This window comes from Macaca mulatta, chromosome 5, assembly GCF_049350105.2.
Source record: "Macaca mulatta isolate MMU2019108-1 chromosome 5, T2T-MMU8v2.0, whole genome shotgun sequence".
Taxonomy (NCBI): Eukaryota; Metazoa; Chordata; class Mammalia; order Primates; family Cercopithecidae; genus Macaca; species Macaca mulatta.
The window spans coordinates 71,930,890-71,953,894 of record NC_133410.1 but is presented as its reverse complement, the minus strand read 5'-3'; the positions used below and the strand labels follow the sequence as shown (position 1 = coordinate 71,953,894).

Genomic DNA, 23,005 nt, shown 5'->3' with positions numbered 1-23,005 from the left:
TTGATACTCAGGTAATATTAAATTATTTTTTAGCGAAATAGAAATCCATTAATTCATGTTTGCCATCAATTTGTCAACTAGAATATCTTCTTTGGTGTGTCTTTGGAGCATCTTTGGACAAGAAGGCTATTCAATTAAAACTGATAAATATGAAGAATGAAAGGAAAAATACTTCTTATGGACCTACGTTCAACAAATAAGGCTACTAAATTGTTTTCAGTGCTGCAGGCTTGGACATATGTAACAATCAGAGAAAGCATAGTGACTGTGAAATACTGGATATTATTCACATTTTCTTATGGAATGGCATTTGACTTTAACAATCGTTAACCTCTCTTTCTTGAAACCTCAAGTGGCAGAAAGGCAATACAAAACTTTGACCATGTAAATGTACAGACAATAAAAATGAAAAATGTTGAAAAATATATTCATAGTTTATTTTTAAAATTGTTTGATTAAAGAGAAATATTTTCATTCTCAAACCAAAAGGCCTTTGTTACTCAACCTGTTTTATAACTAGGGAATTTACACCTATCCAGTCACCGTGAAAGTCTGCTTCAACTCAAACTAAGAGAAAGAGTGCAACTCCATCAGACCTAAAGTAAACCATCAGCATTACTAGAAAGATAATTAAAAATGCACATTTTTCATAAAGCAGCCATACGTGTATCTGTGTATATTTGTGTGTGTGTGTGTTTTTTAACATCTTGCATATATTGAGAAATCTAGCATAAACAAATAGAATAATTGCAATAAGGTACAGGTGGATGTAACTATCATTCATAAAAATTTATCAGTTTATCACTTTAGAACCTTACCAATTAAGTAGAACTGTTAATTTCAAAAAAGTAAAATGTTGGCAAAATGCCTTGTGAACTTACAGTCTAAATACAGTGAGCAAGGTAATTGAAAAAATATTTTACTACAAATATTAAGAGTAGACTCTTATTTAGAGGGTAGAAAAATATCAACAATAATCAGCGTCAAACAAGAATCTTGGAGATACTAGAGCACAGCCAAGTTGTTAGTAAATATGAAAATAGATGATCAGAATGATATAATTAACGTTAAACTCAATGAACCAATATGGTTTGACAGGAAGATGGGTTGACATACAAAATAATTTTGAATTAATGTATTTCTAATGATGGATGCATTTCTTGAAGTTGGGGTACATTTCTAGGCATTGAGAGGATTCTTTCATTAAAAACAACTTTCACTTTGTAATCCAAAAATGATAATTTTAGGATTTATTGTTTTGCTCATGCAAATTTTTTAGAAATAGAAAATTTGGCTAATTTATATGAGAAAATTTTAGTATGTTATTTATTATTGATATTAGAAGGCTTATATATTATTTTTAATGTTTGCAAGCATCATTTTACAGCTGCTTTCTCAGGAATATTGTATTTTACACCACTTGAATTAAAGAACTAAATGTCTCTTTAAAAATGTCAGTTGATATTTTCTTAACCACCTGTATTTGAATATTCTTGCAGCGTGATTTGGTTTGATTGAAGTGGAAAAAGGAATGCAGTTTATCCCCTCATTTATCCTTTTTTGGTTTGAATCACAGAAAGCCATTTGTGAATTTAATCATCCTTTCTACTTTCTCCTACAATAAGTTATTGATTCAAGTAAATGTCTGTTTTTAATAATTTGCTTTCAGCTTCCTCTAATAAGAGTTTTAGCAAGACTTAAAGAAATAATTTATTTTGAATAATATAGAGAGCAGATGCTTTATGAGATTTTAAACTTGTGTTCTAGTAATTTTAAAAGTATTCTTGTTTAAAATCATTTTGTATACTCCCACTTTTTTGAGAGAGCCAGAGATGGATACAGAGACTGGTTAACCTATGGATAAAACTGGTATGTTGTCTCATGGTATCATATTTTGTTGTGTTTTTCCATCATAGTTCTTGTGGACATTTTGGGGTTATTTAAATCTTGTGTATTTATTCACTTTTAATGTTTATCTCCTGCCCCCATCTACTTTGTACATTTCATAAACTGATGAAACAATGTTTTATTGACCACTGAAAAGTCACCACCTCGAACGGTGCTCAATTTTTATTTGTTGGACAAATAAATGAAGTTAATCACTGAGGTGAAGGGTTGATATTGATCAGTCAGGAATGTCAGAATATGTATTTCTCAACCACCATTTTGAAAATTCATTTTTCTTTAACAACTTATGTTTAATTATACGTTTAATGAATTGAGGAAACGTGTAGAAATCCAGAACTTTTATTTTAATCTAGTCTAGAAACTCGCTGTGTGGCCCTGAAAAATGTTTTATTAAGACTTTCTATTAATTTTTTTGTAGATGGGAATATGTGTTTTATTAACCCCAATGGTGTATTCTGTGGTTGAGCTGAACAAATATAATAGAGTGCTTTAAGTGTCCTGTGTCATTTCATGACAGTTTTTCAACATATAATCCTTGGTAAAGCCTTTTCACCTGTTTCCTGTGATTTCTTTATGTGGTTTTTGAGTCAATTCACACAGCTTTAGAAAGCTAAGTATGTGAGCTGGTTTTTGGCCTTTCAGAATATTATTTTTGTTGCTATTCCTGTTAGACCATAAAAATTGTTCATTCAGAATATTTCTGATGGCTTTGCTGAAAAGCTTGGGAGAGTTGAGAGTTTCTTCCTAAACGAGCTACATATTTCGTTTTCACTCAAAAGGTCTTCACTAGTGTCCAGAATTATCCGGCATATGATGTGGGGCTTTCTTTGGTTTTGAGGGTATATTTTGCGTAGAATTGATGGTTTCATTTTGGCTAATCTATCACAATCTGATTATTTTTTGTGCTTTTTGTGCTTTGGAAAGAAAACTGTCATTAGAATATATGAAAAAGCAACTGGCTACTCTTCCTGTCCCACATTTCTAGCATTTGGCAATGATCTGGGCTTTCATAGGTTTAGAGACTTGGTTGGTTAATGCATTCCTCATTTACCGATATGACAAGCAGAGATTCACTGTCTTTAGAGTGGGAATTTACATTTAGCGTCTAGTGTGCAGTCAACTTCTTAATAAAAATATGCTTGTGTGGAAACATTGTTAATGAAAGTTTCTCTGGAAATAAAATAAAGAATAAGCATTTGATTTTTGTAAGCAGCATAGTCAATTTGCAGACTTATTCCTAGCAAATATAATGCAATGGAATACATGTCAAATTCTAGTTGCTACAAACATGCAATCCGAAACTTTAGTTAGAAAACATAACAATGTGAAAATACAAATTTGGTCAGACTGTTTACAGTTAGGTGTATTGTTCTAATCTCAGGTGGATTACGTAGACGGCAATAGTCCAATTCTGAATGGGTGAATAAAGGGGAATATTTTCCATTCCAAAGCCATTGTAAAGCTTGTGGATAACGGATTTATAGACATTGTTGTACATGTTTTTCAATGTTGAAGATATTACCAAAGAAGTTATTACAAGGTCTCTATTGTGGAAGATTTATGCTTCAGAATTAGAAAAGCCTTAGTATTACTTTCCCTAGGGACAAAACAAAACAAAGCAAAAATTATATGCCACTGAAAGCTCTTTGTCCTTTCCAGTGAATAATTTGTGTGTGTGTGTGTGTGAGAGAGAGAGGGAATGTGTGTGTGTGTGTGTGTGTGTGTGTGTGTGTGTGTGTGTATGTGTTAGGGAAGTGGGGAGGGATGAGGGAGGGAAGGGAAGAATGTGAATAGATTATGCATTTCTTGATAGCATGTATAATGCAGTGAGGCATTTATTTGTTGCTTAATAACCCCTTTCCTTGAAAATTAAATTTTTGTATAGTTTTAACTGTTATCTCTGTTTATTCAAAATGTTTTTTTATTCTTCACTAAATTTCCTATGGTTTCGTCTGTTAAAATCTGCATGATTACAGATTTTCTTGGCTCCTCCATAAGAATAACATAAACTTTGTAATTGTTGGTTTGCAATAAAGAAGAATGATGTTTATATACTGCTATGAAAGTATGTTGAGGCCAGGTGAGGTGGCTTGCCCCTGTAATCTTAGCCCTTTTGGAGGCAGAGGTGGGAAAATTGCTTCAGGCCAGGATTTCGAGACCAGCCTGGGCAACATAGTGAGATACTGTCTCTACAAAAAATAAAACAAACAAAAAAAAATTAGCCAGGCATGGTGGTGCATGCCTGTAGTTCCGGCTACTAAGGAGGCTGAAGTGGGAGGATCACTTGAGACCAGGAGTTCTAGGTTGTAGTGACATATGATCATGCCACTGTGCTCCAGCCTGGGTGACAGAGTGGGAGCTTGTCTCTTAAAAAAAAAAAAAAAAAGTGTAGTGACCAAATTTGACAGTGAATATCACATTTTAAAATTGAAGTAATATTTTCTATTTTACTACAGTAGATTTTTATACCAAGATTCATACTAAATTTTATAGTATAATATTAGAGTTAGGAAATAATTCTTAAAATTATATTATGTGTTGTGCTGTTAAGAAAAAAAGTTCCTGCCAGGCACAATAAATGGAATAGAATGTTTAACTTATATTTCATATTCAGGAATTAGATTTCACTTCACTAATGAAATGGGAATCCATAAAGATTATACCACTGATTATTAGTGCGATATTCTTGTATCACCTTACATATTTCCTAAAAGAAGTTCCCTTTCCTCTTTTCTCTGTGTGTGACACCCAAGGAGAGTTATTGCATTTTGTCTCTATGATTTTCTAGTTCATGCCTTCTATTCTTCTTATCTTTGTCTAAGCCACAGTTTGGTAAATGGGGATGATAATTTTTCTAAACTGTTATCATTGGGAATTTGAAATAAAGTGATACTTTTAAGGCACCAGTGCATGAAAAACACTTGATAAATGTTACCGATTATCATTGTCATATTGCCCTGAATAGCTCATTCCAGTATCTTCCTCATTAATACCCACACTCTCTTTCCTTCAACCCTCATCTGTTTAAATAATCTATTGTCTAATAATTTTTAAGATTAATTTGATAAATCTTTTTATTATGTAATTGTATTATGTCATAATCTTCTATCGCTTTAACTAATTTGAACTATATTCTGTGTCTAACTTTAAGACTTTCTCTGATTTTACCACTGTTCGGTTCTGTTCCTACCTCCCTTATAAATACACCTTTCTTTGCTCACAATTTTTGCCTGAAGTATTTTGCTATTCCCCTCTCCGATATCCACACATACTGTTTCATCTTTAAAGGCCAACTCAAATCTTCTTCCTTCAAGAAATCTTTTTTAAGCACACTAACACATGTTTATTTGATTTCTCTGAAATTCTTACTTTTTATCTGTTCCACATCATTCTGCTATATAATGTTTTAAGCTTTGCATAGGCATGTATTCATTCTTTCTCCAGCTACAAGCTTCTAGAGTCCCATGGAGAACAGAAAGATTCATAGTATCCATGTTCTGGGTCATCAACCTATGTCTTCTCTCCTGCTCTGAACTTTCCGCCTTCTGGTCTTGTTAATCATGAGTAACATCCCTTGCCTTTGGGAGTTTGCTACACATATGTGAAGTTTTATCATTTCCTTTACTTCACATGTTAACTCTGAAGCTTCTGCTAGACTCTTGGAACTCCATCCCACATAGGACCACTCCTAGGCCTGAGATAATACCTAATGTGAAGAGAGACTTTAGATGACACCCATATCTTATGTGTAATAACTCCCAGCATCCACGTTGTAAGGGATCAATATGCATTTAGAATTAAATTGGAATATTTTAAGAAATTTCTTTTGAACTAAATAATTCTTTTCAGTGGATTCTTGTTTATCTTGAAATTACAGTTCTTACTCTTAAGAACATGTTGAACAGCTGGTTTGGAATTTTTGACATTTAGAAGATTGGGAAAATTGTGATATGTGAAATTTGATAACAAGTTTTAGAAATGTTATTCCTCATGAATTGGAAGACAATGTGGAAAGTGATTTTTATTAAATGTTGAAATGCTATAGTAAGTAGATATGGAATGCATGTATTCAAACACTTGCTGCTTTTTTAGGCAGTCTTCACATAGACAATTTCATTTGAAGGTCACAGCTTTGTGTAAGTGCCCTCAAAAAGGATGAGGTTCATGATGAAGCTCCACAAGTCAAAAGAATAGCTGCTTAATTGTTTTATGATGTAACACTCATTAGAACTTTTTTTCTATAAGTTCAGAAACTTTATATTAAAACATCTGAATTTCATGCTTTTGACCTCAGAACATAATTGTCTTCGGTTATTCTTTCAGGGTGTCAGTTTTAATTGTCACTTTGTTACACTTAGTTAAATGCTAAAATGCCATTTAAATTATATGTATTCTTTTTTGAAATAGAATTGTTAGAATTCAGTGTATTAGAAGCTTACTGATAGAGTATGTACTTTTAAAGAGAGTAGATGATGGTTTATTTCTTTTGGTTACCAGTGTTGTTTTTGCTGCCAAGTGTTTTGGATTAGATTTTCAGAGCACATTTCTTAAAACTTAGATAAATGTGTTGGCATGTAAAATGACACAGAGAAAATACATGTATTTAAGAAAATTATGTCAAAGGCTCGGCTGAAACTTAAAATTGATAGTATTTACTTTTTGGCAGCATTTAGGTAATATGTTTTTCAAAGGCATGCCAATAAATAGAATCATGTCCACTTTCAAATATGTAAGTGTTCATATCTATAATTAAGAAACTCTTTTAGAATCATTAGCCTTGACTTACAAATAATTTAATTAACTTCTTCCTCAGAGGAATCAAATCTGTTTCATTTTTATTTTTTAATTTTCAAAAGAGCTCTTCTTTTTTCTTATGATCAGTGAGATACAGGGGGAAAAATCGTTTTTAGCACCTATTAGTAATTCAGCACTGTTTCCATAAAAATACTAATAGCCTAAATGCTGTTTAAGCAAATGGTTGGTAATACTAGACTATTTGTATGATCATTCATAATATTTTTCTTTCATTGATTTGGTAATTTTTCAATATCTATCTAACAGTTTCAGTGTCAATTCTTTAAACATTCCCTCAGGCTTGGTTCTGCACTGTATTGTATAGCCAAAAACTCTGTGGCTTAAAACAATAAACATTTATTATCTTCCACAGTTTCTGTATGTTAGGAGTCCAGGAGTAGTTTAACTAATTGGGTATAGCCCGGGTGTCTCGTGGGGTTGCATTTGCCTGAAGGAAGGCTTTCTGGTGGATGGAAGATCAGCCTCCAAGGTGCCTCTCTCATGTGCCTCCCAAGTTTATCCTGGGGGCCTCAGTTCTTTGCTCCCTGGACCTCTCCATAGGACTGCTTGAGTGCTCTCAAGATACGATAGTTGGCTTTGCACAAAACAAGGGACCCAAGGGAGACTGAAGTGGCAGTGTGTTTTTAATGAACTACTCTCTGAAATCATATACTCATTTATACAACGCTAAGTCCTTTAGAAGCGATTCACTCAGTACATCCACATTCAAAAGGAAAGGGAAGAATACTGGAAGAGTATCAAAGAACTGTGAACACATTTTAAAACTGCCACATGTATTGATGGCTGTTGTGAAAGTTTGGTTCTTGTCTTTTTAGTTTAAAGAATTTAAATAAGAGACACACAGCAATGGAGATGCAGCATGGAGCAATTTATGGCAAAGAAGAAAGAATATTTTGAAAGTTAGGTGCAGAATAGACAGTACACCCTGAGAGATGATTCAGAGGTGCAGAATAGACAGTACACCCTGAGAGATGATTCAGAGAGGGCTGCTCATAAGGATAAGACAGCCAGTGTTACTGGGGAAACTCCCTTTATGGGAGTCATCTTACATGATTATTCATGAGAGGGTGGGAAGAGGTGTTACTAGTAAGCATGTTCTGAGTGGTCCTCTGGGTGCACATGTGCAGTAGCTGTACATGCTTGTTCATACATCACATGTCTCATTAGCATCTTAAATCTCCATCCAGGGGTGTGTTTTTCACTATTATAACCAGCAAAGAGTAAGTTTGAGGACAGGTAAAATCAAAATGTGCATGTCCTCCATGGGACAATTCCCTCCTAGAGATAGCTCTTCTTGAATGAGCTTGACTGCAATGTGAGTACTGAAAGGATTGCTCTTAAAGGGCCACAGTTGCTGCATCTCCAGGACATGGTCACTTCCTTGATTACCTATCCTGACTCACTTTGACCTCCTTAAATATCTGCACTCCCTCTCTAGGTTAGCTCATCTACTGCATGAAAAAAAAAAAAAAAAAAAAAGATTTGACTAGGACATTGACGACTTGGCTCAGGGAGAGACAGAAAAATGCTTGATTCATCTATCATGTAATTATTTACGTTCCCTTCCGCCAGTGTAGTGGCAGGTGATTTAGTCCATACAGTCAAAATCTTCCTTGAACATATATGAAATGCCCTTCTCTATATTTCTCCCATGAATAAGGAGCACCTTCTTCAAGTCGTCAGTGACCACTGATGTTTCGACTTCTTTGTTCATCCCTCTTCTCTTACTCTATAGATACTCACTTAGCTACTTTATATATTAACATGGTTTTAGCCTATATTCTACTCCTGAATTCTAGACTCATGCATCCAACTGATTATTAACCACTTGCAGGTATCTTAACACCGTACATTTAATGCATTTCAACTGAATTAATTATATTTGTTATAACCTCAGCCAATTAATTGGCTACTTGCCTCTTAGACTGTGTTTAGTCTTTTACTTATTGATATGTTTTGTACCATAATTGCATGTCTGAAGTAATATTCCCTTCTTTGAAAGCCCCGTGTTTATAACCTAGGATTACCTTGGCAAGTCTCTGACCCTAGTCCTTGGAGACCAAGAGGAATCACCTGACTCTTAATTGGTCGCCTACTTCTAGCCTCCTCACTTCCCATTCCTAGTCTGGTATCTTTAGTTATCACACACAAGTTCATCAAGGACTTATAGCATATTGAGTCAAAAAGCAACAAATAGGTTTATCAGTAAGGGAGAGAGCCCAAGGAGAAGGAAACAGAACAACAAGAGGTTTCAGTAATGAAGTGGCTAAAATCTCAGAAAATAAGTAAAAAATCAGATTAATGTCTGTGGAAAACAAGTGAGCAAGAATAGGGAGCTATTTCCATGATCAAAAGAACTTTTCACTAGCTGTATGTTTGATATGAAATTTGGAAACTTTCTGAGGTTCTGGCATCTTTATCAGAGAAGTGTAATTAGTTCATGTCCCTTTAGTCAGTCCTGTGGTCAGTGAGTAGTTCCAAAGTGTGGCATCCTAGTGGAGGGTTTCCAGATTTCACATCTAAACCTTTTCCAATTTATTCAGCAGATATTTATTACACACCTAATAGATGACACTGTAATCTTTGATATAACAGATTACCTCATGGAATAAAAATGGGAAGGAGCATAAGAAGGTATGTATATGCCTTCTTTGCTCCATATTATTACGTTATGAGCCAGTCCACAATGCCCAATGCAATGTTAACTTGGCACAACATGCAGTAGACTATTTGACTGATTACTCTGCATTTGAATTGTTGGCGTTTTCCATGTTTCAGTGTTTTCCTTTTCTAACCACGTCTTTCTATTAGTAGCATGATAACTGAATGGAAGAAACCTTTTCTTAACAAAAATCATTTTTTTTTCCTTTGGAGTTTGGTTGTTATTAAAACAGTAAAATAATTAAAAGTAATTTAAATAGCTAATTAGATAATCTTATAGAGTAGTTTCCAGCAATACATTCCCATTAACAAATTCCTTTAAACAAAGCACGCATCGTTTATGGAGTGCAGTTTGTCACTGGGTTACTGATGATATAAATGCAATTATACACTTAGTGGAAGAAAGCATACACAAATAAACTCTGGTTCTCCATAAAAATTGCCATATCCATAACTGTTGAATCATTCTTACAAGTTCAAAAGATACATGGAAAATTCGGGCCTCGACATTTTAATTGACTTTGCAACTGTCTAGTGTCTGGTACTAAATCATATTTTTGACAATGAAGATCCAAATTAAAGTTATGCCATTGTTTTGACAAAACTGACCCATGAGTTTATAAACCAAATTCTCCACTTAGTGAAACAGATGCTTTTTGCTAATTTGTTGTTTTATTGTTACATTAACCTTTTTTTTTTGTTTATAAAAAAACAATTGACTAGTTTTGTCAACATACTATAGCTAGATAATGAATTCAATGTTTGGAAGCAGTTTCAATGTGAATTTTTATAAAATGTTTTTAAAAGTTAAGAAACAATTTGTCTCTTAATAAATGTGTAAAAATTTACTCTAAAACATTCTGAGAATTCTGATATTAAGGACTTTTGTGAAAACAAAAACAAAAACACCTCTATGTTCCATTTAAATTCACCAAAGTCCTTTTTTTAATTCAATGATTCTATTATATAAGACTTTAAATACACTATTGAAAATGTCTGTATCCATGAAAATAGAATCTCAGTATTGAAAATGACTTCAGATTTAAATAAGCATCCAATTTCTGAGTGACAAAGAAATTTATTTTAAGGACAATAGAAATGCACGTATCAGAAATTTAGTGTCTATTGTGAGAGTACCTTGCCAAGTGTTGACACAACAACAAACTTTAAAAATAACATTACAGCCAACGTTTAATTGTGTTAACGCTCTTCAGTCAATGCTGTGGATATGCTAGATTCTTCTATGGGTGTGTATGTGTGTGCACACGAGAGAGAGAGAGAGAGAGAGAGAGAGAGAGAGAAAAATAAAATGTTGAACACCAACCAGAATGGAATTAACTGTGCAGTGCAGCTTAAAGAACTTCAAGTGACCTGTTAACCTGTTAAGACGTTTTGCCTAGGGTTTATGGTACAGTCATACTTTTTCAAAAATATCATACAAATGAGATGAAAACCCATATCACTCTCAACTCTTAAATTATGGGTATATTTCACAAACCAAATCAATATTTTCTCTAAACTTTAAGTGAAAATATTTATAGTTATATGTTTTTCTTTGCCCCTCCATTTTTCACCTCCCTGCCTCTCTCCTCCCTTCTTTTCACATTTCATGCTTCGTAAAAAAGCCACAAGAAGACAAGCACATATTTATTTAAATACATGTCTTTTGTGCATGTGCACATTAGTGATTTAATCAACTATAAATGCAAATTTAAGCTATCACATGTTTCTCTATAACTGATTCTCTTAATGTGGAAATCAACTTATTTGACAGTTAGTAAATACTTCATTTAAAATTTTAATTACATACTTATTAAAGAAGATTTGTTGAGTTATCATTACTTAACATTTGACTCTTTCCCAATAATGCAGTGATTATGTTCACAATCTTGGAGAGGGAAACTCTTAAACTTGACAGGAAAAGGCAGACATTTTTCTGTATAAAACTTAAATGTAGATGTCCAGCAAACATCTAAAATTAAACATCAAGCTAGAAAAAGTGTATTTCTCATAAATGTAAAGGACAAATGTTTATTTTTCTTTTACAAAAAAACTTTTATAACAGCAAACTTTACATAAATGTAAGCAACCATTCACGAATAAAAGCAATATGAAAGGTCAATAAACATATGAAAATATATTCCACAGTACAAGTAAAGTAGTACAAGTTAAAGATATTATACCATTCTTTATCAAATTGACAAAACTTAAAGGAATTGATAATATTTAGTTTTGAAAAAGAAAGTATTGTTGGTAGAAAGTATACATTTTCAAGTTTATTTGAACTCTATTGATATTTGCCAAATTTGAAATGTATTGCCCTCTTGATCCATCGATCTCATTTTTTAGAAATATACCATAAAATGTATTTGGATAATTAGGTTTTCTCAAATATATTACTGCCAAGGTGCACAGATAGGTTTAGGCTTCCTTGCAGTATTATGACACAAAAACACCAAGACTTTTCCAAGTGTCCATTAACATAGGACCAATTAAATAATTTATATTTTTATGAGATGTAGCCATTAAAAATGAAGGAAACAATATCCAGATATGGAAAGATTTCCATCATATATCATTATATTTATAAATAAAATAATACAAAATATCAAACAATGTGTATAGTGTGATACTACCTGAGTAAAATTACCAGAGTAAAATGAAACGAGGAGTGGGAGAACACACACATGTCTGTTTCTGTGAAGAAAATTATAATTTGGAGGTCTCCACATGGGTAACTAGTTACCTGTTGACTTTAGGGGAAGAGTATGGGGAGGAGCTAAAGGAAAATATAACTTTTCCTCCAAACGAATCTCCATTTTCTTAAATAAATAGCATGCATTAGTTCTACAGTGAAGTCATGAAGTATTGCCTCAAACAATGGAAGTATGTTGTAAAATTGAAATAGATTAAGTATATTTAAAGTCAGCGATAGTGCAATTTTTCAATGATGATTTTGTTATTAAAAAGAGAGAAGAAAGGAACACTTGCAAGGTTTATCTGAATATCTGACTGTATAAACTGGATGATATCTCTATCTAGTTTTAATCGGACACACCAGGCCAAGAGTTTAATACAAAATCGACAATACCTTTTTCCATTTATAAGAAAAACAAATATAATAAAGATTTTAAGAACTGTTTTTGTTAAAATAGAATAAAAATAGTTATAAAGTTACTGAATAGAAAAATATTCTAGTTTAATTAAGATTATGAATCTTAACTGATTTGTATCTTGGTATTGATTTACCCCAAACACTGGAAAAGCAAACACATGTAATCTTCCTTTGTATGTGGTAAGAATGGCATCTCTTTTCTTCTTCCTCCTTTTGGCAGCTTTCAGCCGTGCCCCAATTCCGATGGCTGTGGTCCGCAGAGAGCTATCCTGTGAGAGCTATCCTATAGAGCTCCGCTGTCCAGGAACAGACGTCATCATGATAGAAAGTGCGAACTATGGCAGGACTGATGACAAAATTTGTGACTCTGACCCTGCTCAGATGGAGAATATCCGATGTTATCTGCCAGATGCCTATAAGATTATGTCTCAAAGGTATGATACTTCTAATATTCTTTTCTTTGTGCATAATATAAACCTTCAACATGCATCTGTGTTACATATTGAACATAAGAACATAAACAGTGTTATGTGTTTTAGGGTATTCTGAAATAGTTTTCCATATCTGACTATTCCCTATATCACCAAAATGCTAATTGCAAACAGCATTTGGAAAGTATTACAATTTACTGGATTATCTATTACATTTCACGGTCTGCAAGACATTGCATGCTGTTATTTTGATAGTGTTCTCTAGAACTGAGTTCATTACATGAGAGAATAAATGTATTTTTCACAATTTGCAGAAATAGGATTTTCTCCAAATATGGCAGAAAAATTATTTTACTGCTAACAATAACTTTCTAACAATGTAGGGAAAAAAAGAAGAAGTAAAATTAATAGGTAATTTTATAATCATTAATCAAAATATAGTAAGAGTATTGATTAAGGATTAGTTGGCCATGGAAAATAATTTTAAAAGTATTCTTTTGCTATTCAGCATATGAAATTAATTTAAATATTTGAGCAATCTAAATATGGCCATATTAACATAACATAAATATAAATATATAATATTAGTGGGTAAGAAAAATATTTTTGATTCTAAAAAGACTGGTCAATAGGAATGCATATTATATAAGGCTTATATTAAAATTTCTTGATAAGTTAGCTATATATTATATATCTCTTAGATATTTGTTCACTATTACCATGCTTTCTTGGAAATCAGGGATAAAGTCATTCATTTACTATAAGTCTACAGCTATTCAGTTATTTCTTTTCCTTCTCTTATTTAATGACTTTTTAAAATATAGGGAAAACTATATTTTAGATAAAACTAAACAAATTGAAGTCTAAAGACAAAAACAGTAGATTTGAAGGTTTCTCTCTCTTGTACTTAAGAAAGCCTTCGTTATTTTTCACCTTTTGTCTTCTTCATATTCAAAATTCTGGCAAGTATTTTTGTGTGTAATTAATACATTCATAGTCGATATCTTATTTTTATAAATTACTGTTGTATAAACTATTAATACAAGTTATAATATGTCAAGTTTTTGATGATCAAGGCATCTGAAGTGTACTTGAAGGATAATGAAATCTGGGCAAATCTGAGGGCTTTTAGTTGTCTATTACTAAAATGACGGCTCATGCTAAGGTGAGCATTAATAAGAAATAAGATATTAAAATTAGAGATTTCATTTGATAAAAGTTTGGTTGCATCTTGTTGTTCTTGTGTGCCTCTATCATTGTTACATGTTTGATATACGTATCTCCAACTATATTAAATGCTATGCCTGAAAGACTTCTAATTATTTCATTGTCTGTAGGTATTTTAATGGCATTTCAGGAGTGGTTTTCTATGAGTACTATTCAGTGGGCACTAGGACTAAATTGTTATGTTTATTTGTTTTAGTTAATCAAACATAAGATTCTGTAGAATTCATTTGGAATGTGAGTTGAGAAGGAAATTCTGCCTTTCTCTGATTCATTTGTCACTTAAAATGTAATAGAAGCATTAGCTCTTTCATCTCTGTATGATTTTCACTGAAATTGTTTTAATCCTTTCATTGATATCATTAACGGCTCCAAAAATAAGCCTTTAATCTTATAATTATTTCAGAAAAGTAGTTATAACGGATTCTTTAGAGCCATTGAACTATATGGGATGAGTACACTAAGTGACAAATCTGTAGAGTAAAAATACTTTAAGCACCATTAGTAAATCATTTGTGTAAGCCCTCCTGGTGGTTTCACAAATATGAGTTGTCAGTTAGCTGAAATAACTGTGGTTAATTCTCCATGGAAGCAAGTTTCTCACTTGCCTTTTAACTATTAAATGTACTACATTTAGACTTGTCCAAAGTAAACGTTTTTGACTCTCTGAGAAAAGAAATCAGGTTCTATTTTGTAAGCTCCCAAGAGACGCGATGGTCATGGTCATTTAAGCTGCTTTATAATGAACTTAGTTACACTATTATGCCAACCACAGCATGTTAAATAGTGCTAATAATTACTACTTATAATATGGACATCATACTAATGGTATAAACAGTTTAAATAGATTAAAGCATTTAAACTGAAATCATAATGGAAAACATGTTTTTTTAAAAGGTATCTTAATTCTTTTCTTTTGCTTAAACTTCTAGAAAGAGACTGTATCAGAGTCTAAACATTTCTAAGCGTGTCTTATGAAGGATTATTACTCAGTATAAACAGCATTATATCACTGTATTCGTGTATAACCTTGTTTAAAAAGCCCATAACTTGCTTCAGCTTGATGCAGTAGACAGATGCCCCAGGCAAGGAGCGACATGAAATGTCATTGAGGCAGATGTTTGAATACACATTGAACAAAGGCATAAATTAAACTGCATACTGATGTGTAAATTAAAGCTAGGTGTGAAAAATTTGGAAGTTGAATTGAAAGGCTGTAACTCTTGATTTCCATATTTTTCTTCAGTGGAGCTATGTAATCTGATATATGCTCTAGAGAAGCCACTTTCTTCATTGCTTTCCAGATTTCATGTTCTCCAATCACGTGTGCTCTCATGCCATTCTGTCCACCACCCATCAATAGTCCATGCTTTACCTCTGTTTCATTATCTTACCAGATAACTTGTTAAAATATCACAACAGATTTATTTGTCCTTCTCAGGAACTTATACTTTTACTCAATTATTATCATCTACATCCCTCTTTAATCTCATCTAAACATTAACAAACCTATATTATCATACAGCTGCCTTGTCTAAAGCAAATTGTGGGCTTCTAGAAGGCAGACTGCCTGTTGATTTTACCTAAAACCAACTTTGTATATATAAATTAATAAATAAATATGCTCTCTAATTTTGTTATGCCACTTAAAAGCTTTCTTTATTATTTGAATGGTTTCTATTTCTCTTTGTTTTATTTTTATAAATTTTAGAGAGTTTTTAAAAAAATATTACACATAACTTTGGAAATCTAAATATGAAAATGACAGTTTAGCAACTGGATAACTAGAAATTTTACATTTGGCATTCAGCTTAGGTTTCATGTTATTCTTAACTATTAATGGAAATATTTCAGTTGTTAACCAGAACTTACTTGAAAGTTTACAACGTTCAGTTTACCATGACAGTTACTTTGGGGTTTGATGGATAAATAAGTTAGTTGTGTTTTCTCCCCATAAAACTATGTATTTTTTGGCAGATGAGAAAACTCAACTATATCATTTGCTCAACATTTTACTTTTTATCTCATTTATATGTATTGAAGAGATTAAAGGAAGAAGGCTCTTTCAGCTAAATGATATAAGAGCGCATTTCACTGGAGAGGAAATCTTAGAGCTGCTTCTTGAAAAATGGCAGCATTAGTGGAACCAGAAGAGACCTAAGTGATACTAGCTATGTAAGTGGAAGAACACTATTAAAGAACACAAGGGCATAGCTTTTTTCTAGTAATATTTTGCTCATCCTCCGTTCACAAGTTTATTACTGTTCTGCTGTGGACTTTTTATTGATGTATAATATATCTACAGAAAATTGCATATATCATACATGTACACCTCAGTGAATTTTCACAAATCAAGCTCATCCATGTAACTATCACAGACAAGGCAGAAAATTAATGTCACCTTAGAAAGCTCTCCCTTGTGCTCTGCACCAGCCATATTCCTTCCTACAAGGATTGCCCTATCCTGATTTCAAAAACTCTAAATTAGTTTTGCTCACTTTGTAATTTTAGTAAAAGGTTTCATATATTATATACTGTTTGTCTGGCTCCTCTCATGTAATGATTTATTTTTAATGTAAATCTGTTGAAGCATTTGTATATCCTATATAGTTCACTCATTTCAATTGTACAATGATGTTTTTAGTGAACTTAGCAAGTGTTGCAACCATTGCAATAAATCAGTTTTGGAATATTTTTTGTCATCACAATAAGATTCTGCATGCCAATTACTGTTCATCCCAATCTCCTTCCTCATCCTGTGCAATGTCCAATCTACTTTCTGTCTATATGTTTATCCTCAATGTATTATTTTAAAGCGAAAAAATGAGTATTTAAAACCAAGTTAAATTTAATGGCCTTTTCAGTGGGGACAATATAGAAGAAATATTGGCAGTTATTTCTGGAGGTATGGAAATAGATATATTGCCTGCATTTTGAATACTCTTAGAATCAAACATCATGAATCTAGACATTTAAAAATTATTTCTTTTGAGTTTTCTATCAAGTACAGGTGTCAAATGTACAAAGTAAGCGTATTTTTTTTTTTTTTTCTGTTTAAAGGAGTGATCTAAGTTTTGTTTTAGACTCAGGGTGTTCACATATTACAGTCACATTAGGAACATGCAGAAAAGAGAGAGAGAGAGAGAGAAGGCTGGGTGCTGTGGCTCACACCTGTAATCACAGCCCTTTGGAAGGCCGAGGCAGGAGTATTGCTTGATTCCAGGAGTTCAAGACCAGCCTGGATGTACCGTCTCTACAAAAAATAAAAAGTCAGCTGGACCTGGTGGGGTGCACCTATGGTCCCAGCTGCTCGGCGGTGCTGAGGTGAGAGGATGCCTTGAGCCCAGAAAGTTAAGACTGCAGTGAGCTGTGATCACAACACTGCACTTAACCTGAGTGACAGAATGAAACTGCTTTAAAAAAAAATATATAGAGAAATAATTGTTTCCCATCTTTCTGAAAAATTAGTTTTCAGTTTATATCAATAGCACTGAAGGTAATTTTATAGCTTACAAAAGATCTTGCGTTGTGCTGAAGTCATTCGGGGTGATGCTACGAATTTTTTCAACAGTATGAGGAGGTGAAATGCCAGTGGCAGTTTTGGAGTGTACATAGCCTAGTAAGTGTTCTACAATAACTGCATTTATATACATGAGTTGTTCCATTCAAGTATTCTCTTTTACTTCTTTGACAGATCCATTATATTGTCTCGTATATCTCTAATAAACTATAACGGATCAGAAACAATTCCTCATGTTAGGAACTTTTCCATTGAATCCACATTCTATGTAATAAGAAGAAAGAACGACATAGAACCTGTAATATATAATACATTATTTAAAGATTACTGTCTGTGTGCATGTCTTTTTAAATATAGAAGAAAAGAAAGGAGAGAAGGAAGGTAACTTTTTCCAAGGCCCAAATGTAAAGAATATGGAGAAACAGGAAATTTCCTATATGGAAGGCATTTATTTATTTCTTCTTCTCTAATATTTAGCTTCTTTCAATTCTGGAAGTACATTTTGATAATGTCTGCTAAATTACTTTCAAGTATTTCTTGCTATTCATTAAATTTTGAAAGAAATTGTATGTTACCATATGCATTGTTCAAAATTAAAAATTTCATTTAATGATTCAAATATTTCATTCTAGCTTGTGGGGAAAGCTGGAGGGAATTGTGTTAGGTCTCCTTTGCCAACAGGAACTATTAACCCTTTATTGTAGTCATACTCAAAGCCTGGTTCATGGAAATTTGGAATCCCTTTTAAGGAGTCTACAAGGTCAAAACCAGATTTTTCTCTGGTTGTATGCTTTAATTACTTGCTTTTTCTTTTCTGTGTATCCATTACATGTTTTTCATGAGGTTACCACGAGGCTTACAAACACTATCTTATAACCCACTATTTAAAACTAATGACAACTTAACACTGATTGCGTAAAGAACCAAAGTCACAAAAAGGAAACTAATAAAAACTCGACACTTTAACTTCATCCTCCCACTTTTTAACATTTTGTTGTTTCTCTTTGTGTCTTATTGTACTGTTTATGTCTTGAAAAGTTGCTCTAGTTATTATTTTTGATTGGTTCATCATTTTGTCCTTCTACTTAAGTCAAGAGAAGCTTATATATCATAATTACAGTGTTATACTAATCTGTGTTTTTCTGTGGGCTTACTGTTACCAGTGAGGTTTTTGTTTGTTTGTTTGTTTCTTTTGTTTTGTTTTGTTTTGTTTTTTCCTTCAGGTGATTTCTTATTGCTTATTAACATCTTTTTTTCTTTCTGATTGAAGAACTCCCTTTAGCATTACCTGTCTGGTTTTGATGAAATCACTCAGCTTTTGTTTGCCTGGGAAGACCTTTATTTCTCCTTCATGCTTAAAGGATATTTTCACTGGATATACTATCCTAGGGTAAAAGTTTTTTTCTTTCAGCACTTTAAATATGTCATGCCACTCTCTCCTGGCCTGTAAGGTTCCCACTGAAATCTGCTGCCGGATGTATTGGAGCTTTATGTCATTTGGGTTTTTTTGTTTTGGTTTGGTTTGGTTTGGTTTTTCCGCTCTGGCTGCTTTTAGGATCCCTTCTTTATCCTTGACCTTTGGAAGTTTGATTATTAAAAGCCTCAGAGTAGTCTTCTTTGAGTTATGTCTGCCTGCTGTTCTATACCTTCTTGTGTTTGAATGTTGGTATCTTTGTCTAGGTTTGGAAAGTTCTCTGATATTATCCCTATGAATCCCCCTTGCCTCTGTCTCTTTCTCTCCCTCCTCTTTAAAGACAATAACTCTTAGATGTGTTCTTTTGAGGCTATTTTCTAGATCCCGTAGGCATACTTATTGTTTTTTATTCTTTTTTCTTTTGTCTCCTCTGATTGTGTATTTTCAAATAGCCTGCCTTCTATTTCACTAATTCTTTCTTCTGTTTGATCAATTCTGCTGTTAACAGACTTTGAAGTATTCTTCAGCATGTCAATTGCGTTTTCAAGTGTAGCATTTCTGCTTAATTCCTTTTAAGTATTTCAATTTGCTTATTAAATTTATCTGATATAACTCAGAATTCCTTCTCTTTGCTATTGTTGAATTTCTTTGTGTTTCCTCAAAATGGCCATTTTGAATTCTCTTTCTGAAAGGTCATATATCTCTGTTTCTCCAGGACTGGTTCCTGGTGCCTTATTTAGTTCATTTGATGAGGTCCTGTTTGCCTGGATGTTGTTGATACTTATAGGTGTTCTTCAGTGTTTGGTAATTAAAGAGATAGATATTTATTGTAGTTTTTACAGTCTGGGCTTGTTTGTGCCTGTCCTTCTTGAGAAGGCCTTCCAGGTATTTGAAGGGACTTAGGCCCCAAGCCCAATAATGTTGTGGTTTTTGTAGACTCATAGAGGTAATGCCTTGGTGGTCTTGGATAAGACCTGAAAGAATTATCTCACTTACCAGTCAGAGACTTGTTTTTTTTCCCTTACTCTCAAACATATTGAGTGTCACTCTATGTGATGAGCCAACTGGAACAGGATGTGTAATCATGCAAGTACCCCTGTGACCACCGTCACTGGGACTATGCTGGGTCAGACCTGAAGCCAGCATGGTACTGGGACTTGTTCAAGGCCTTTCCTTTAGTGTAGTGAGTTCCTCAGGCCCTGGGAGTGTCCAGAGATGCTGTCTGGGAGCCAAGTACTGGAGCCAAAAACCTTAGCAATTTGCCTGATGTTCTATTCTTCTGCGGCTAAGCTGGAACTCAAACCACAATACAAAATCCTTCCCACTCTTCCCTCCTCTTACTATGGCTGAAGATCCTCTCTTGTGGCTCCCATCACTACTAGTCCACGGGGGTTCTCCAGCCTATCACCAATGTTCACTTAAAACCCAAGGCATCTTCCTCAGCTTGTGGCGAATGTTGCCAGGCCTGGACTCACCCTTCAGGGAAGTGTATTCCCATTTGGCCCAGAGCAGGTCCAGAAATGCTGTCTAAGAGTCTAGGCCTGGACTCAGGGACTCCAAGGGCCTGATTGCTGCCCTACTCCACTGTGACTGAGCTGATAAGCTAGGGTGCAAGACAAAATCCCCTTTATTTTTCCCTCTGCTTTTCTTAAAAAGAAGAAGTATTTCACCATAGCCACCACAGCTGGGAATGTGATGGGTCTTTTCTGAAGCCAGCACATCTCAGAGCCCAAGGCCCACTGCACACCACCTGGGTATCAATGGTGGTTTTTCAGGGCCCAAGCATTCTTTAGTCATCAGGTGATAAGTCCTCCCAGGACTGGTCTCTTCACTTCAAGGCAGTGGTCCTTTTTGACCCAGGATGTGTTGAGAAATGTCATCTAGGAGCTATGGCCTGGAATGGGGACCTCATAATTCTGCCTGGTGCCTTATCCTACTGTGGCTGAGCTGGTATCCAAGATGCAAGACAAGTCCTCTTTCTTTTTCACTCTTCTCTCCTTTAGCAGAAGGAAGGAGTCACTTTTATTGCTACAAGCTGCACTGCTTGGGGTTGGAGGAGCGATGGCACAAGCACTCCTTGAGCTGTGCCAGGTAGTGTCTTCCTTAGTCACATGCCACCCAAGTTCACTGGCTCTAAGACCAGCCTAGCACTAGGAATTGCAGTCCTTGTGTCCTAAATTTCCTTTCAAGTTTACCTAGGACCCCAGAGTACTTTGGCCCACAGTGGTGAGGCTTGCCATGAAACCCAAGTTCCAGCCCATGGGATGGGTGATTCCCCTCTGTCTAGGACTGGTCCAAATGCTTCCTCCTTGTGTGGGTGCTGGCTGAGCCCAACATGGTTTAATTCTCTGCTGTGACGGGGCAGCACTGAGTTCAATGTAAAGTTTCTCAGTCACTCTGTCTCCCTCCCCAAAGTGCACGGATACTCTGTGTACCTCATGACCACTGCAGGGGACTGGGGAGGGGTGTCAATGGCGATTCAAGACTGCTTCTCCTGCTCCCCTCAGTGCCCTCTTTTTGCAAAATGAAACTAAAACCAGGTACTTTGATTGCTCACCTGATTTTTGGTTCTTGTCATGGAGCTTTTCTGTGTGCAGACAGTTGTTAAAACGTGCTGTTCCAGCAGAAGGGGACAAACGGTGTATGCTTCCATTCTGCCATCTTGCTCTGCCCCTTAGCTACTTTTAAATACTTGTAAATGAGAAAATGTATCATGCCAGCCTTTTGTAATCAGACTTGAATATAACTAACTGAGTGCTATATAAATTTTACATACTGAGACTTTAGACGGAGCAATCCTCACAATCAAACCTTTTGCTAATAAGTTATAAAAATGAAAGTGAATTTTTACTTGTGCCACACTAGTAACTTTGGTTTATGATATAGTTAAATTTATTATTGTGTAGCACTCTGATTTTATTTTTCACTCTCTGCCAGAGCTCAACTTATGCTGAAAACATATTATGAAATTTGCCTCCTTGAATACTGTATCTGTCTACCAATCATAAGCTTTATATTGCCTCATTGTTTATTTATTATTCTCCAGGCAGGAGAATTGCTCAAGCCCAGAAGTTCAACCCCAGCCTGGGCAACATGGTGAGACCTCATCTCTACCAAAAATTAAATTAAATAAGTAATACTCCTGTGGCCACAGCTACTTGGGAGGGTAAGGTGGGAGGATTGCTTGAGTCTGAAAGTTCAAGGCTGCAGGAACCTGTGATTGCCTCACTGCACTCTAGCCTGGGTGACAGAGGAATATCCTGTCTCAAAAAACTGTTGGGAAATAACTGTTACTGCAGTATTTGTTAATATGAAAAAATGCATTAATTGATAATGGCTTCTGTAAAGTTAGATGTTTACCTTATCACTTGTGTAGAAAAAGATATATAAATCATATCTGTTTGTAATTAGGATTTCCAAATAGTAAAAGTGAAGTATGTTTATTTTTTCATGCATAAGGGCTAATTTCAATATATAAATATATATGTGTTTGTGTTCTGGCTCAAAAAGACTTGAGATCTTTCCAAAAATGTTAGTGCCCGTAACTATTAGTACTATCAATCTTTGAAAATAAACATTTGGAACTGTTTCTTGGACTCGTTCGTGTATTGAGGAAGTAATGCTTGGCGAAGAATGTAAGTCTACAGGAATGCTGTAATATAAAAAGAAGAAAATACACTTCAAAAGTAATAAAAAGACAAGAAGGAGAGATAGTTGTTACAAAAGGAGGAGACTAGCTGTCTATGGGTTAAATGGTGAGTAGATGATAATTGAACTAAAGGGACCCTTTTCACTTAAGATTATTGATGTTGTTGAATTATTTAGAGCCACTTTGATCCCAAACCTTCACCAATGATCATCTGAACAACTCTGTATATTTTACTATTACATATTAATGTTCTCCTGGAGATTTTAAT

General features: G+C 34.2%; 1 protein-coding gene across 8 annotated transcripts in view; it reads left to right on the top strand.

Moving 5' to 3' along the window:
* ADGRL3 (adhesion G protein-coupled receptor L3) overlaps positions 1-23,005 on the top strand; it is an 854,829-nt gene that overhangs the window by 365,299 nt on the left and 466,525 nt on the right. For all 8 annotated transcript variants that reach the window (XM_078001870.1, XM_078001869.1, XM_078001868.1 and 5 more), the window contains 1 exon segment: positions 12,720-12,933. In XM_078001870.1, the coding sequence (XP_077857996.1) occupies positions 12,720-12,933 (214 nt within the window).